This window comes from Podarcis liolepis, assembly GCF_965112155.1.
Source record: "Podarcis liolepis genome assembly, chromosome: 3".
NCBI lineage: Eukaryota > Metazoa > Chordata > Lepidosauria > Squamata > Lacertidae > Podarcis > Podarcis liolepis.
The window spans coordinates 112,686,516-112,702,294 of NC_139557.1; the positions used below are offsets into that span (position 1 = coordinate 112,686,516).

The following is a 15,779-nucleotide window of genomic DNA, read 5'->3' on the forward strand; positions in this document are numbered from 1 at the left end:
ATGCTGGCCTTCTGTTTAGATGTAGGGAGTATGAAACTGGACAGAGTTATCCTTCCTGAATTATTTTTCCCCCACCCTTCATTCCGAACCCAATATAAGGTGACCACCTAGGCCAGAATTTTCTGCTCAGACATGTAGCAACTCCCTGAGGTCTCAGGCAAATAGTCAAGGGAAACATCCCTGTGAATCTGGAGAGAACGCATCTCCCTCTTCCAGAGTGTCTAAATCAGGGGTCGGCAAACTAGGGCCTGTGGGCCGTATACGGCCTGAGGGGGTCATTAAACTGGCCCCCGGTCCTTGCCGCCTGCTCGGTCATTCCCCATGCTGGTTTAGCTCCGCACAGGGTCTGACTTCCGGGATGCAGCCACGGCTTTCTCCTCCCCCGCCATGGCTCCAGAAGCCAGCGGGGGAAGAGCGGTGTACACATGTGCACGGGTACAAGCGCACCCGCGCATGGGTGATCCGGCCCGCCAGCGGAAACGTTTGCCAACCCCTGGACTAAATGCTACGTTGCTGCATGTAAAACCCACCCGGGACTGATTTTTTTTTAGCAAACTTTAATTTTTGCTTTCTATGCCTGGCATTCTATACTATGATACAGCTGCAAGTTATTTCATTGCTATGGTCCTCGATTGTGCTTTGTTTGGTGCTATTTCATCTCTTCGGACCTCAGTTTCCCTTTTGAATACTGGTAATTGACCGTAATGAAGAGATAGGATTTGATAGGCATTAACCCTGACAGTTTTTACATGCAAAATGTGTCCTCTACGCTAGCTAGCGCCTTTGATATTACCCAAGCAAAAAGCTGTCATCAAAATAGCCCCTGCGTGTCTTTGGGGAATCTCTGGATAACAGCTGTTTGGTGTGCTGCCATTTGCCACGGCTTCCTTAATTCGCTGTCTTCTCATTAACCTGCCACATGGAAGGAACTCCAGTTCTGATTCAGTCTCAGTCAGCATTTCCATTGGAACTCTCTATTTATAGCTACCTAATAAAACGCCTGTGTTTCTTTAAGAGCTTGAAACTACCTGCATGCAGATAGATGATTTGGGGCCTAACACAATCATCTCACTTCACAAACTGAGGTGTTTAAGTGGAAACTTCTCCTGCCGATGAAATATTAGGCTTGAGGCTCTCAACAACATTTCCAAAGGAAATCTCCCTTTCCTCCCTTGTTTTTGTGGATATCTGTCAGGAAAGTAAATCTAAACACACAAAACGCCCAAACGAAAATTTTAGCAATATTTAAGGAACTGAGAATATTTACTGGCTGGCTGTGTCGGCAGCTTGGTTGGCCGGTGGAAAATTCCGTTCCTCTTGGGTGGTGGAGCAGGGCATGGCAATGTTTTGACATCATGAGTGTGTGTGTAGGGGGTTTGACATCATTTTACAACTTGGGCTGGATCTACATGGACCTATTTAACATTATTTCCCCCTATTAAAACAATATTAGATAATGCCGTTCTAAAACGTCATAGGGCATAAGGTAAAGGGACCCCTGACCATTAGGTCCAGTCGTGACCAACTCTGGGGTTGCGGCGCTCATCTCGCTTTATTGGCCGAGGGAGCCGGCGTACAGCTTCCGGGTCATGTGGCCAGCATGACTAAGCCACTTCTGGCGAACCAGAGCAGCGCACGGAAACGCTGTTTACCTTCCCGCTGGAGCGGTACCTATTTATCTACTTGCACTTTGACATGCTTTCGAACTGCTAGGTTGGCAGGAGCTGGGACCGAGCAATGGGAGCTCACCCCATCGTGGGGATTCGAACTGCCGATCTTCTGATCAACAAGTCCTAGGCTCTGTGGTTTAACCCATACTTGTTAATTAAAACATTTTTTACCTTGGTTTTGTTTTGTTTTTTGGAGGGGAGGGGTCAGATATAAGTAATACCCGGCCACACCCTATTCCAAAACACTGTTTCTTTTAATAATAATAATAATATCTTTATTGTCATTGCCCCCTTCGGGGACAACGAAATTACTTTTCCTGCTTCTTGTTGCTGGCTGCTCCACATTTTAATTTTCCTCCCTCCCTGAACATCACCCCTCAAATACCATTGGAGAGGGGTTGGAGTTTAAATACAGTAAAAAGAAAAGAAAAGGTAAAACCCTACATAGGGGTGTATGAGCAGTGTTTTACCAATATTGCAGTATACAGCTATAAAAATAAGCAATAAAAAAGGCAAGGTAATAACAGATTATGAACGTAAAAGGTAGGACCTCAATGTGTCCATCTAGGTTATCAAAACCATTCCTTAACCCTTCCTTAACGTTAAAAACCATAAGAGTAGATCCTCCCTTTGAGTATTTAACAACATCATTTTAAACATCCATCTGTCGTGGATGCTTTAGATGACACCCTGGTCCCTTCCAACTCGTACGATTCTATGATTCTAAGGTAGGGTTCAAAATCAGGTTAATATTAACAGAAGCTAAGGTCAATCCCAGTGTTTTTCATTCCTGTGGTTAAGAGGGTACTTGCTGAGAGGGAAGTGGGGAACTACATTCACAAGACTGGCTCATGATCTCTTGGCAGCAGTGAAGAGAAAGCCAGTGTTACATTTCCATCAGTCTGCACTGGAAATTCTTCCTTTGCAGAATAGCCCACTGCATTGGGGCAATTTTGGTTCTCTACAGGTATCAGCAGAAATGCATTACGTTGAATATATGATTCAACTATATTCCTGCCTTTCTTTTGTTTTTGTTGTTTATTTATCCATATTCATGTTGATTTTTATTTTTTTATTTTTTATTTGGTGCTTCCTTCTGGTGCTGATGTTGAGCGCTTCAGCATTAGAAACAGTGACTTATTTCCGCTATTGTTTTCCCTTGGTGCTTTCTCATTTGCCATTGCCCACACCATGCAGGTGATATGACAGAATTTCCAGGTAAGGCTTTCCTCTCCTGTGAGTCAGAAAAGTCGCGTCAGGTCCTTTTCATGCTCCTCCTGTTGTTGTATCTATGTCAACTGCAGATACAAGTTGAACATGGGTAGGTTTGGTTTATTTGTGCCTGGTTTTGTGCATCTTTCCATGAATACTTCCTTATGATCATTTTAGAACATGTCTCCCGTCATGAAGTCCGATATTTCTCCCCCCATGTGTGTTCCATGAGCTGTTACTACATGTGGTTCTTGGGGAGGGATGCAGATGGTTCCGTCTTAGCTGCCTTACTGTTGATAAAATGCACCTGCCTCTCAAGATCGATGACTTTAAATTAAACTTTCTTAATTCCCCGTTCCTTTTAAAATAAATCAGGTACAACACCTTCTGTCCACATATGGGATGCTATGACTAAGCAGACTTTGTCTATGCTGCGCTGCTTCCATTCCAAAGGAGTGAATTACGTCAACTTTAGCGCTACTGGCAAGCTCCTAGTCTCTGTGGGAGTTGATCCTGAACATACAATCACAGTGTGGAGATGGCAGGAAGGTGAGTACACCGTCTCTTTCTTACTACCGTATTGGCCTGAATATAAGCCGCACCCGCAAATAAGACGCACCTTTAAAATTCAGGGCGGGAGGATATAAGCCACACTTTAACTTTTCACGGTTGGAATTTGGGCGAAAAAGTGTGGCTTATATTCAGGCCAATACGGTAGTTGGAAGAACCACGAATTCTAAAGGCAAAGCCACACATTAAATGTTAAAACAACTTTTTTAAAGTGTGTGCGGTGCTTTTAAGAAACACTGATGCATCTGTTGTGTTTACTGATTTGCCGCTCCCTTTCGATTTCCGCAGGTGCTAAAATTGCAAGCAGAGGAGGCCACCTAGAAAGGATCTTTGTTGTAGAGTTCCGTCCAGATTCAGACACCCAGTTTGTCTCTGTTGGAGTCAAACACATGAAATTCTGGACTCTGGCTGGAAGCGCTTTGCTCTATAAAAAGGGAGTCATTGGTTCGTTGGAAGATGCCAAAATGCAAACCATGCTTTCTGTGGCCTTTGGAGCGGTGAGTTTGTGCTTTTACTTGTGGGATTTTCAGCAGGGAGGCGGGATATTTCCACCTCCACCCCACCCCCATGACTAAGGCTGCAATCTGAAACCTACTTCCTAGGAAGTAAGTCCCACTCAAAGCAAAGAGACTTACTTACAAGTAAACAGACTGCAGAATTGCTCACTTCTATCTCAATGATTTGAGTTGCTTCTTCATTTCTGTAGCATCTGGTAACAAGGAAGTCTTGCGCTACTAAGCAGGTCCATCCAAACCACCTCCAACGTTTCCCACCCATTTGACCAAAGGTTGTATAACTAGGCGTATTGGAATCAAGACATTCTGCTAGAGTGCACCAACATCAGAATGGAATCTGTCCATTCATGAGGGGTCAGGGTAGATGCCAAAGTAGCTGACAATCTGTGACCTACATGATTGTGGTTAGTTATGCTGAGAAGTGACAAAGTCCTTTAATGAATGGCGTTTACAAAACAGCTCATGACTGTTTCTTTCAGAATAACCTTACTTTCACTGGTGCCATAAATGGAGATGTTTATGTCTGGAAGGATCACTTTCTAATCAGACTGGTGGCAAAAGCTCACACTGGGCCCGTCTTTACAATGTACACAACGCTTCGTGATGGACTCATTGTCACTGGAGGGAAAGAAAGACCGTAAGAGACTATAACTTGTTTCTGTTTGCATTTGCCACCGCTTGACAATTGCTCCACTTCTTCAGAGAGGAGTTCAAATCACTGTTAATTCCCAAAGAAGAAAGTCTGCTTTGCATGCTACAAGAAAATACATCTCCACCTTTGGTCGCTTGCATTTTTTGTGCTAATTATAGGGCATCCGTGCATCTGAAAACATGCTAAACGTGCACCTCAGCCTGGTGGGGTGGGGTTACTACTTGTTTTTAGACATGCAGGTGCCTTGCAGTCATTGCAGGAAAGACACAGCCAGCCTTTAAAGGGAACGCGGAAGCTATCTTAAATGACATCCTGCATACTTTTACCCCACAGGACGAAAGAAGGAGGTGCTGTGAAACTGTGGGATCAGGAGATGAAACGCTGCCGGGCATTTCAGCTTGAGACAGGGCAGATCGTGGAGTGTGTCCGTTCGGTGTGCCGAGGCAAAGTACGTGAGATACGCAAAATGCATTGCCGTTTGTTCTCCTCGCAAGGGACTCTTGTTAACAATAAAAAGCGATCTGCACTTAGAGAGAGATTCCGCTTATGGAGAAAAGGAAGCTAGGAAGCTCCAATGGGTAGGAACAAGTAGGTGTTTGAGGCAGATGGTTCTGAATATCTAGCAGACTAGAATCTGTCTTGATTCCCTCTGGGTTTCCTTATTCTGGCCATGAGTGGCGGACACCTGGGGAAGAGGGACACCTGTATGGCAGGGATGAGACAGCAGAGCATGTGACCCAGCAGAAGCATTCAGAGGTGGAGGAATATCTGGTGTAATTATTTATTTATTTATTTATTAATTATTATTATTATTATTATTATTATTATTATTATTATTATTATTATTATTTATACCACGTCCATCTGGCTGGGTTTCTCCCGCCACTCTGGGCGGCTTCCAACGGAATATTAAAATACAATAACCTATTAAACATTAAAAGTTTCCCTAATGAGGGCTGCCTTCAGATGTCTTCTTAAAGTCTGGTAGTTGCTTTTCTCTTTGACATCTGGTGGGAGGGCGTTCCACAGGGAGGGTGCCACTACCAAAAGGTCCTCTGCCTAGTTCCCTATAACTTGGCTTCTCGCAGTGAGGGAACCGGCAGAAGGCCCTTAGCACTGGACCTCAGGGTCCGGGCAGAATGATGGGGGTGGAGACGCTCCTTCAGGTATACTGGACTGAGGCCGTTTAGGGCTTTCAAGGTCAGCATCAACACTTTGAATTGTGCTCAGAAACGTACTGGGAGCCAGTGTAGGTCTTTCAAGACCGGTGTTATATGGTCACGGCGGCCGCTTCCAGTCACCAGTCTAGCTGCCACATTCTGGATTAGTTGTAGTTTCCGGGTCACCTTCAAAGGTAGCCCCACATAGAGTGCATTGCAGTAGTCCAAGCGGGAGATAACTAGAGCTAGTGTTGTCTACCAAGGAGAGGCAGTGTGTTGATAGAAAGAGGAGGCGCAGCCCCCTAGACACAGAGCCCACCTTCAAGCCCAAGATTCCTGCAGGGAGAGAAATTCTTGTGAGTAGCACAGCATTCTCTGCATCTGCTTAACATCTTGGTGAGTAGGTGGGGAAACTTGTTGGAACAACCTTGCAGCTCCCATGTGTGGGAGATTAGCAGCCAAATCTAACAAATGCATATTCTTGCTAGTGAGCATGGGAAAGGGCTAAGTCCACAGAGATGTATTGCTAAATAGGCAGATACTCAGACCATAGAAATACAATTGGTAGAGAAGGTTCTCTGTGATGTCATTTCCTCCTCCCCTGGAGAGGAAGGAGCATGTAGTACTTCCTGTTCCTCTCTCTTCCTTTGATCAGCACTGGATGCAGAACAAAAGTAATGTTTAAGATAATTTGTAAAGACTTTTTTTTTTGTTAACTTTGCTACGTTACATGTGCATTCTGTAGTTGGCTTCCTTTGCAGTGCTTTATTTTGAAATCCTTGAGATAATATTTTAGTTTCCTGTTAATTACGTTGCTTTGCATGTATACTTTATGTTTGACTTTCTTCAGTAATGTTTTATTCTGGATTGTTTTATTTGATGTTTTAATGTAGGTTGCAAACCGTATAGAAATGAAATGAATAATAATAATAATAATATGTGAAAAAATGCAGCAGTCTTTTGAAATTCATGCTTCTCTAAGTAGAGGGTTTTTTAAAAAAAATAATACATAAATACTGACTTGGACTTTGTTTGAAATATCAACAGGGCAAAATTTTAGTGGGAACCAAAGATGGAGAAATAATTGAAATTGGAGAGAAAAATGGTGCTTCTAACCTGCTGATTGACAGCCACATGGAAGGAGAGATTTGGGGCTTGGCTACTCATCCCTCCAAAGACATCTTCATCTCTGCTAGTAATGATGGCACTGCAAGGATCTGGGACCTTTGTGACAAAGTAAGAGGTGCTTGGATTGAATTCAGTGTCCTTAGGAAAATTATAGGCTACTCCTGTTGTTGGAGCTTAGAATTTATCATTGCACCTCTCATTTCCAAAATGCTTCATAATCTCTTGTGTTTGCCCTGACAGCAACTCTACGCAGAAGGTTAACATAACCCCTATTTTACTGGTGAACTGTTGAGTACAAATTAGATTCACTTGAGCCACATGTGCTTAACTTTGCCTGGATCATGCCTGGTGACTTGCAAAGGTGTCTCTGGAACTCCGGGTTCCTCAGCAAACCTCCAGTTATCACAACTAATCATTATTACTTATATACCTTTAAGGGCTTTTCCAAGCAAGCTGTCACGATGTAAAGCATTTCAGATTATCTGATTAACAAAGATCGTCAGGACATTTTTCAGTCTGTTGAAACTGGCTCTATTGCCAACCGAATGAAATCCAGAGCTGTATATCAAGGGATCTGAATCCACTGTGTTTGCAAGCCTGCTATTTTAATCAAGCTACCAGGCAGATATTGTAGGAAATGAGGTACTTCTTCACACATCACAGAGTTAAACTACCACAGTGTGTAGTTATGGCCTCCCATGTCGAAGGGCTTCAAAAGAAAATGAAACAAATTTGTGGAGAATAAAGCTATCAATGGCTACTTGCCAGGATAACACCTTCAGGCTCAGCGGCAGATTCACAAGGGGAGAAAGTGCAGGTGTGGTCCTGACCTGCTTGTCGTCTTCCTGATGACATCCAGTGGGTCACTGTGAGAACAGGCTCCTGGACTAAATAGGCCTTTGGACCAGTGCCAGATTTATGTATAAGCTAAACAAGCTATAGCTTAGGGCCCCACTCCCTTCGGGCCCCCCCAAAAAAATTAAAGAAAAAAACAACTGGATGTACATTTCCAAAATATAAGATAAAAAACAAATAAAATAAAACCTACATACAGCAACAGTGTTTTGTGTTGTGTAGGCTCCTATGATGTAAGTAATGGGCCCCGCCTGCTATCCTGCTCCCTAAAATATCACTGGTTTGCTCATTTCTATATCAATTACTTTGATAAAATGCATATTTTGTTATGTGCAAACGGCTTTAGATACCTATTAGGTCCATAAATTACCATATAGCATATATTCAACACAAAAAAACAGCAACAATTTGTTGTTGACAAAGGATAGCTGGACATTTAAAGGGCCCCATTACCTTCAGTAGCTTAGGGCCTCATCAAACCTAAATCCATTGCTGTCAACTTTTCCCTTTTCTTGCGAGGAATCCTATTTGGAATAAGGGAATTTCCCTTAAAAAGGGGACAAACGTTGACAGCTATGCCTAAACCTGGCCTTTCTTTGGACTGATTCTGTAGGACTCTTTTTACGTTCTTATGATATCTTCGTAAATATCGCCACAACCCAGTGCATGCAGAAACTAACTTCCCCGCTTGTATCCCTGACTGCATGAAGAACCATGCAGTGTGCATGGTTCGACTCCTGACTCAGAAACTGGGGTTGGGTACAAAGTCCCAGTCATAAAGTTGATGCCAGCACTGTTCAGCTGCACAAACTGGTGTAACTGAATGAGGATATTGTGTGTGTGTGTGTGTGTGTGTGTGTGTGTAAGTGTCTTGAGTTGTAAATGATGCCCTGAAGCAAAGTGTCGCCGTCTCCATCCCACAGAAACTTCTGAACAAAGTGAATCTGGGCCATGCTGCCAGATGTGCCGCCTACAGCCCCGACGGCGAAATGGTGGCCATCGGCATGAAGAACGGAGAGTTCATCATTTTGCTCGTGAACAGCCTTAAGGTGTGGGGCAAGAAAAGAGACCGCAAGTCTGCCATCCAGGACATCAGGTATTGTGGCTAGGTTGTGGGGTGACAAAGATGGGCTGGAGTGCAACTGACGGGCTCGTGAGTGGTTTTGCGCCGTCTGATGCTTGCTAATGGCTTGTTGCGGAACTGATGAATGTACTCCTTTGGAAAGCCTTGCCCAGGTGGCATTAGTTCACACTAAGCCTAGGATACGTAACGTGGGGCCCACCAGATGTTGTGTATTAAATTCCCATCACTCCAAGCCAAGATGGTCAGGGATAATGGGAGTTGTCGTCCACAACATTTGGATGGTACCGCATTGGCTTCCCCTGTTCTAAATGTACACCAAACTTCAAGAAACCGTAAAGCTAATAAAACAGCTAATAAAATAGCCATCCCTAGTTCTTGCTAGCCAGCCAAAGAACAATAAGTGCATTGAGAGCAATGACTCTGATCAGATAGGCCTTGCAGAACCATATGGAGCCCCTAACCACACCTCTCGAGTGATATTATTTATAATCACGGGGCCACCACCAAGAAAGCGCTGCTGCTTCCATCAATGTCCTCACTTTGTGACTCAAGGGAATACAGATTGGGGCTCTTGAAGGTGGCTTCAGCAAGTGGACAGCCTCATGGGGGGGGGGGGAGACGATCTCTAAAATAAGATCTCCCCTGGAACAAATACTGCAGCTGGTGAGCAAAGCGATTTCCAAAGGAAATTTAATTAGGCAGAAACTCCATTCCGCTCTGTAGCCTGTCCTTTGCAGGTCCCATGACCACAAATAAAGTTGCACTGAAATGCCAGATAATCTGAGGAGTGGGGCAATTATTTGGGCAGTGGGGGGAGGAAAGTCTTCTCTTGCTGTGCTTTTGAGCAGATCTGGAAGCTGTAGGAGGATCTTGTCTTAAGAAGATAGGATTGGGTTGGATAAATATCTTCAAAGGTTTTATGTCACACAAGTTTTGGCTTCCTCTCCCCATGCCTGTAAAAGAAATGAAAACTCTGTATTGACCGGAACATACATATTATTTAAAAACAGCTTTCCAAACCATCTGAGCACCACGCAACAAACCACAGGTGATCTTCCCAGGAACGAAAGGCATTCTAAAGTATCATTTGCCAAGCATCACGTGTAGCCTTTTCGCAAGCAAGGAACTCTCCTAACACTTCATGGCCCATCACTGTCTTAACAAAGCCCTGCTCCTTCTTTGTTTTGCTGTGCAGAATCAGCCCCGATAACCGGTTCCTCGCAGTGGGCTCACAGGAACACACCGTTGACTTCTATGATCTCACCCAAGGCACAACCTTGAACCGCATCGGCTACTGTAAAGACATCCCAAGCTTTGTCATTCAGATGGATTTTTCCGCAGACAGCAGATACATTCAGGTAGGTTTTTGCCTTCATTTCCTTTCTTTTCTATTTTTGAAATTAAGATTTACAGCTCTTCTGATATAGAAGGCTCCATACTGGTGATAGTGTCCCGGATGAAATGGATTCTTGATGCAAAATATGGCTTTCTTGCACTTGGGTGGTTTAATGGTAATGAGCTGCATGCAACCCATCCTGGGACCGCATGGCAAAGGGCCAGGCTATAAATGTATTTATTTATTAACAATATGAATACGCTGCTTATACAGTGGTACCTCTGGATGTGAACGGGATCCGTTCCGGAGCCCCGTTCGCATCCAGAAGTGAACGCAACCCGCATCTGCGCATGCGCGGGTCGCGATCCGCCGCTTCTGCGCATGCGCGTGACAACATTTTGACCATCTGCGCATGCGCGAGCGACGAAACCCGGAAGTAACACGCTCCGTTATTTCCGGGTCACCGCAGTGCGCAACCCGAAAATACTTACCCCGAAGCTGCTTCAACCCGAGGTATGACTGTATACGGTTATTTAAATGCCTATAAAACAAAAGCAGAGAGGCAGAGGAGAGGGAAAGAAGGCAGTGAATGAAAATAGGCAGTCTTACGTTTCATAGATCAAAATGCTGCGGTTATAATGCCTGTGGTACAGATATAAAACTAGCATGTCAGGCAGAAGGCAACCCTGACCAGGGATGTAGCTAGGGGGTGGTGAGGTGGGCCCCTGCCAGGGGCACAGGCGAGTATGCAAAATCAGCTAAAAATATGTCCATAAATATATCTATAAATTAAAATATCAATTATTGCCTCATACGAAAAAGTTTTAAATAGAGGGTAAATTGAATGGGTGGAGGGGGGTGGTTGAAGGAGAGGAGGAAAGAGGAGCTAATTTGTCCATGGCTAGGGGTCACAATCTGTACCAGGCTTCCTCAAACCCGGCCCTCCAGATGTTTTGAGACTACAATTCCCATCATCCCGGACCACTGGTCCTGCCAGATAGGGATCATGGGAGTTGTAGTCCAAAAAATATCTGGAGGGCCGAGTTTGAGGAAGCCTGATGTGGACGGTTCTGCCAGGGGTTCAAGATCACCTAGCTACGGCTCTGACCTGACCAGGCAGCTGGATCGAGGCGGGTCGGGGCTGCTGATTCTTTTAGACCTGTCAGCAGCCTTCGACATGGTCGATCACGAACTTCTGGACCACTGCCTTGCCGACGTGGGGATCCAGGGCACAGTCCTTCAATGGCTGCACTTGTTTCTCTCTGGTTGGGGACAGAGGGTGGCGCTTGGGGGGGAATTGTCATCGCACCACTCCTTGGTGTGTGGAGTGCCTCAGGGTGCGATTCTCTCCCCAATGCTTTTTAACATCTTTATGCGCCCCCTCGCCCAGCTTGTCCGGAGTTTTGGGCTGGGTTGCCATCAGTATGCGGATGACACCCAACTCTATCTGTTGATGGGTGGCCATCCTGACTCGGCCCCAGACACACTGACCAGATGTCTGGAAGCTGTGGCTGGATGGTTACGTGGGAGCCGGTTGAAGTTAAATCCTTCGAAGACAGAGGTCCTCTGGCTGGGACGGGGCGATATGGGATCGAGGGGGCAACTCCCATCTCTTGCGGGGGTGCAATTAGTGCCAGCATCGTCCGTTAAGAGTTTGGGTGTAATCTTCGATACCTCCCTCTCTATGGAGGCGCAGATTACAGCTATAACAAAGGCAGCATTTTTTCATCTCTGCCAAGCTAAGCAGTTGGCTCCTTATCTCTCTCGCCCTGACCTAGCCACTGTGATCCACGCGACGGTCACCTCCAGACTGGATTATTGTAACTCGCTCTACGTTGGGCTGCCCTTGAGACTGACCCAGAAACTCCAGCGGGTGCAGAATGCCGCGGCGAGACTCCTTATGGGGTCTTCACTGCGAGATCACATTCATCCAGTACTATACCAGCTGCACTGGCTCCCGGTGGAGTACAAGATCAGGTTTAAGGTGCTGGTTTTAACCTTTAAAGCCCTATACGGCCTAGGACCCTCGTACCTACGGGACCGCCTCTCCTGGTATGTCCCACAGAAGAACTTACGGTCTGCAAATAAAAACATCCTGAAGATCCCAGGCCACAGAGAGGTTAGGCTGGCCACAACTAGAGCCAGGGCTTTCTCGGCCGCGGCTCCAATCTGGTGGAACGCTCTGTCACAAGAGACTAGGGCCCTGCGGGACCCGACATCTTTCCACAGGGCCTGTAAGACAGAGCTGTTCCACCAGGCCTTTGGTCAGGGCGCAGCCTGACCCCCTCCTCTGGCAATCTGCACAGAATTTTGCCATCAATTTGATTTTAATTAATTTTTATAATGAAAGGTTTTTAGAATGTTGGATTATTTTGATTGTTGTTAGCCGCCCTGAGCCCAGCTTTGGCTGGGGAGGGCAGGGTATAAATAAAAATTATTATTATTATTATTATTATTATTATTATTATTATTATTATTATTATCTGTTCTTAATGTGCAGAAATGCTTTTCCACAAGGGTTTAATGTGATAGAGTGAATTGCTAACTTCAGACTGACATTGTTCAGTCCAGGCAAAAGTTCATTGGCAGAGTGAAAGCTAAGCCAAAGGGAACTAGCCATTTCAAGGAATTTCATGTGATGCATGTGCTTCAATCACATTTGTCACATTCACACTTGACACAGAAAAGACATAGAGCATTAAGTAGCCTGACAGCCAGCACAGCAAATCCTAGCCATTGTTTCCTACTCAGATTCCTGCATTGCAGACACTGCATGGACTTCGGAAGGTTTTCTCTGAAGAATGTGCGAAATGACCTTTCATACATATAGAGAAAGCTGTATAAATGGGTATAAAATGTGTGTGACTCTGTGAATGTGCTTCCCTGGAGCTGAGCTCATTTGTGGCATAAGTACATATGAGTAGGAATAAAGGCACCTTTTCAGGTTGAAGCTAGTGAGTATACTACCGCATACAAACCCTTTAGTCTGGTAACAAATTAATCTTTATGGTTCATAGAATTGTAGAGTTGCTTGGAATACAAATTTCATCTGCAGGAATCTTTTGTCCAATGTGAGGGCTGGAACCTATGCCCTTTTGACATCCTATGCCCTTTTAAAATGTGGGGGTTTGGGGAGGAGTTATTGGGTTGCACTGATTACAGTGGTACCTCGGTTTTCAAACATCTCCGTTGACGAACATTTCGGTTTTCGAATGCCGTAAACCTGGAATTAAATGCTTCAGTTTTCGAACACGCCTCCGAAGTTGAACACGGCATGCGGCTTCCACTGAGTGCAGGATCCTGAGACCTAGCTGTCGGCTATTGAGGTTTCGGTTTTCGAACGTTTGGAACGGTCTTCCAGAATGGAGTACGTTCGAAAACCAAGGTACCACTGTATATATTTTGTGGTTTTATATTTTGATTTTGTTCTGTGAACCGCCCTGAGACCTCTTGGTATAGGGCGGTATATAACTAATAATAATAATAATAATAATAATAATAATGCCAGAACAGGGTGGCAAGGCATGGTACTCAAGATCTGTAGTGGCCTTTCTGACAGTAAGAAATGTTTGACAGTGGAACGGTCTCCCTCGGAAGGTGGTGGACTCTCTTTCCTTGGAGGTTTTTAAGCAGAGGTTAGGCGGCCATCTGTCTTGGATGCTTTAGCTAAGATTCCTCCCATTGCATTGGATTCGATGACTCTTGGGGTCCCTTCAATTCTACAATTCTCTGATTCTATTACCTTTCCCTGCTTATATCTCAGATAAAGCAAAACAGGCACGGAGTCATAATCCGCAAGCCTGCATTTGTTAACACAGAAATGCCACTTAGCATATGCATTTGTCCGGCCTATGGATTAATTCCTTCATATTTTCTTTTAGAGAACCGTGTTTCATTAAGGAGAGCCGCAGACCTATAGCACTGCTAGCTGCCATGGTAGATGCTAGACATGGAGACCAAGTGTTTTGGCACCATCCTTGTGACGATCATGATGTCTTGCCTTCCTCAGGTATCAACTGGTGCCTATAAACGCCAAGTCCACGAGGTGCCATTAGGGAAGCAGGTGACGGACGCAGCGTTCATCGGGAAGATCACCTGGGCCACCTGGACAAGGTGATGCGGCACAAAAAGAGCTGTGAGCTTCACGGTGGTACAGAAGCAAGAGATGCAATGGATGGGTGGCAGGAGAGCAGCATCGTGAGCCATAGTTCAGTGGTAGAGCATCTTCTTTGCACGCAGAAGGTCTCGGGTTTGATTCCCGGCGTCTCCAGGTAGGGCTTGGAAGTGTCCCTTGCCTGGAACTATGGAGAGCTGCTGCAAGTCTTTGTGGACAATAATGAGCTAAGCAGGCCAGTGATCTGACTCCAGTATAACGCAGCTTCTTATGTTCCTAATCTCACCCGGTAAGAATTCACCCACTTGTAATGGGTGACAAAATACACCCTGTTCTCCACCCCAGTCAATTTGCTGGAAACTAATTGGGAGAAGAAAAGGCTGAGGAGTAAATGCTACACAAATCTGGAGTGCTGTCCCTAAGGCAGTTGGGTAGCGCCTTGTACGCCTCCTTCCAGCAACTCCTGCAGGCCAAGCTGGTGCCAAACGTATTGCTCTGCTTTCTTTTGGACCACATTGTGGGAATGTTAAAGGCAGTAGGAAAGGATATATTGAGTAAGTAATATCCTTCCTTCACTCACGCCAATAAGTGATGTAGCAGAGCCGATTCCCCTTCAATAAAGCTGGAAACTAGATTGCAGATTCGTTTGAATCTCCTAGTTAAGATTATTTCCTGGTGCCCCTTTGATCCCTCTTAAAAGAATAAAGGCACAAGAGTCTTTCTGAGTACAGCGGTGCCTCGCAAGACGAAATTAATCCGTTCTGCGAGTTTCTTCGTCTTGCGGATTTTTTCGTCTTGCGAAGCACCGATGCACCCTGGTACTGTATTATAATGGGATAGCGGGCAAAGCACAAAGCGGGTCGCTCCCCAGCAGGAGGAGTTTCCCCAGCCTGGAGGATCTGCTGCCAGGAAGAGGCAAAGACACCCCCTCCCACCTCCCCACGAAAACAGCCCCCCTTCCTCTGTCGCCAAGCCTTGCCGCGTCTTCGCTCCGCCAAACCACGTCCCACATCAAAGCCCCAGCCCGCTCCTCTCCCTCTCTCTCCACGAGGTGCCAAAGGAAGTTCGAGCCCAGGATCCGAGGGCGGACGCATGAAGCGCCCGGCGCGGACTCTCCCTTGCTCCCCCCGTTACCTTGCGCCACGCCGCCCGGCTCCCCACAGTCTCGGCAGCTGCTCCCGGCTTCTTCCCACCCCCGCAAAGAAGCCTTCGCAGCAGCCCAAGCGCAGTGGATGCCTCCTCCTCCTCCTCCTTGGTCCCCCTCCTCCTGCCTTCGTGCAGTTAGGGCAAAATGGAGCAGCCACGTGGGGAGGGGGAGAGAGAGAGAGAGGCGGCGGCGGCGCAGAGACCCAGCCAGATCCGCTGGATCCCAGCCCACCTGCCTCCTCTGTGCCCTCTCCAGAAGAGGATCCCTCTGGAAAAGGTAGGTCGCTCCCTCGCTCGCTCCCTGCCAGCCCAGTTCCCACTTCAAAAGGAAACAAAC

General features: G+C 45.9%; 1 protein-coding gene across 5 annotated transcripts in view; it reads left to right on the plus strand.

The window, feature by feature from the left end:
• Positions 1–15,779, plus strand: part of EML6 (EMAP like 6) — a 162,958-nt gene that overhangs the window by 137,364 nt on the left and 9,815 nt on the right. For 4 of the 5 annotated variants that reach the window (XM_083494010.1, XM_083494006.1, XM_083494008.1 and 1 more), the window contains 9 exons: positions 2,868–2,888; positions 3,258–3,431; positions 3,741–3,949; positions 4,447–4,604; positions 4,953–5,067; positions 6,827–7,015; positions 8,686–8,858; positions 10,042–10,204; positions 14,192–14,295. In XM_083494010.1, coding sequence (XP_083350136.1) covers positions 2,868–2,888; positions 3,258–3,431; positions 3,741–3,949; positions 4,447–4,604; positions 4,953–5,067; positions 6,827–7,015; positions 8,686–8,858; positions 10,042–10,204; positions 14,192–14,295 — 1,306 coding nt within the window. The remainder of the gene's footprint in view (positions 1–2,867; positions 2,889–3,257; positions 3,432–3,740; positions 3,950–4,446; positions 4,605–4,952; positions 5,068–6,826; positions 7,016–8,685; positions 8,859–10,041; positions 10,205–14,191; positions 14,296–15,779) is intronic. The other variant, XM_083494007.1, reaches the window with a different exon arrangement.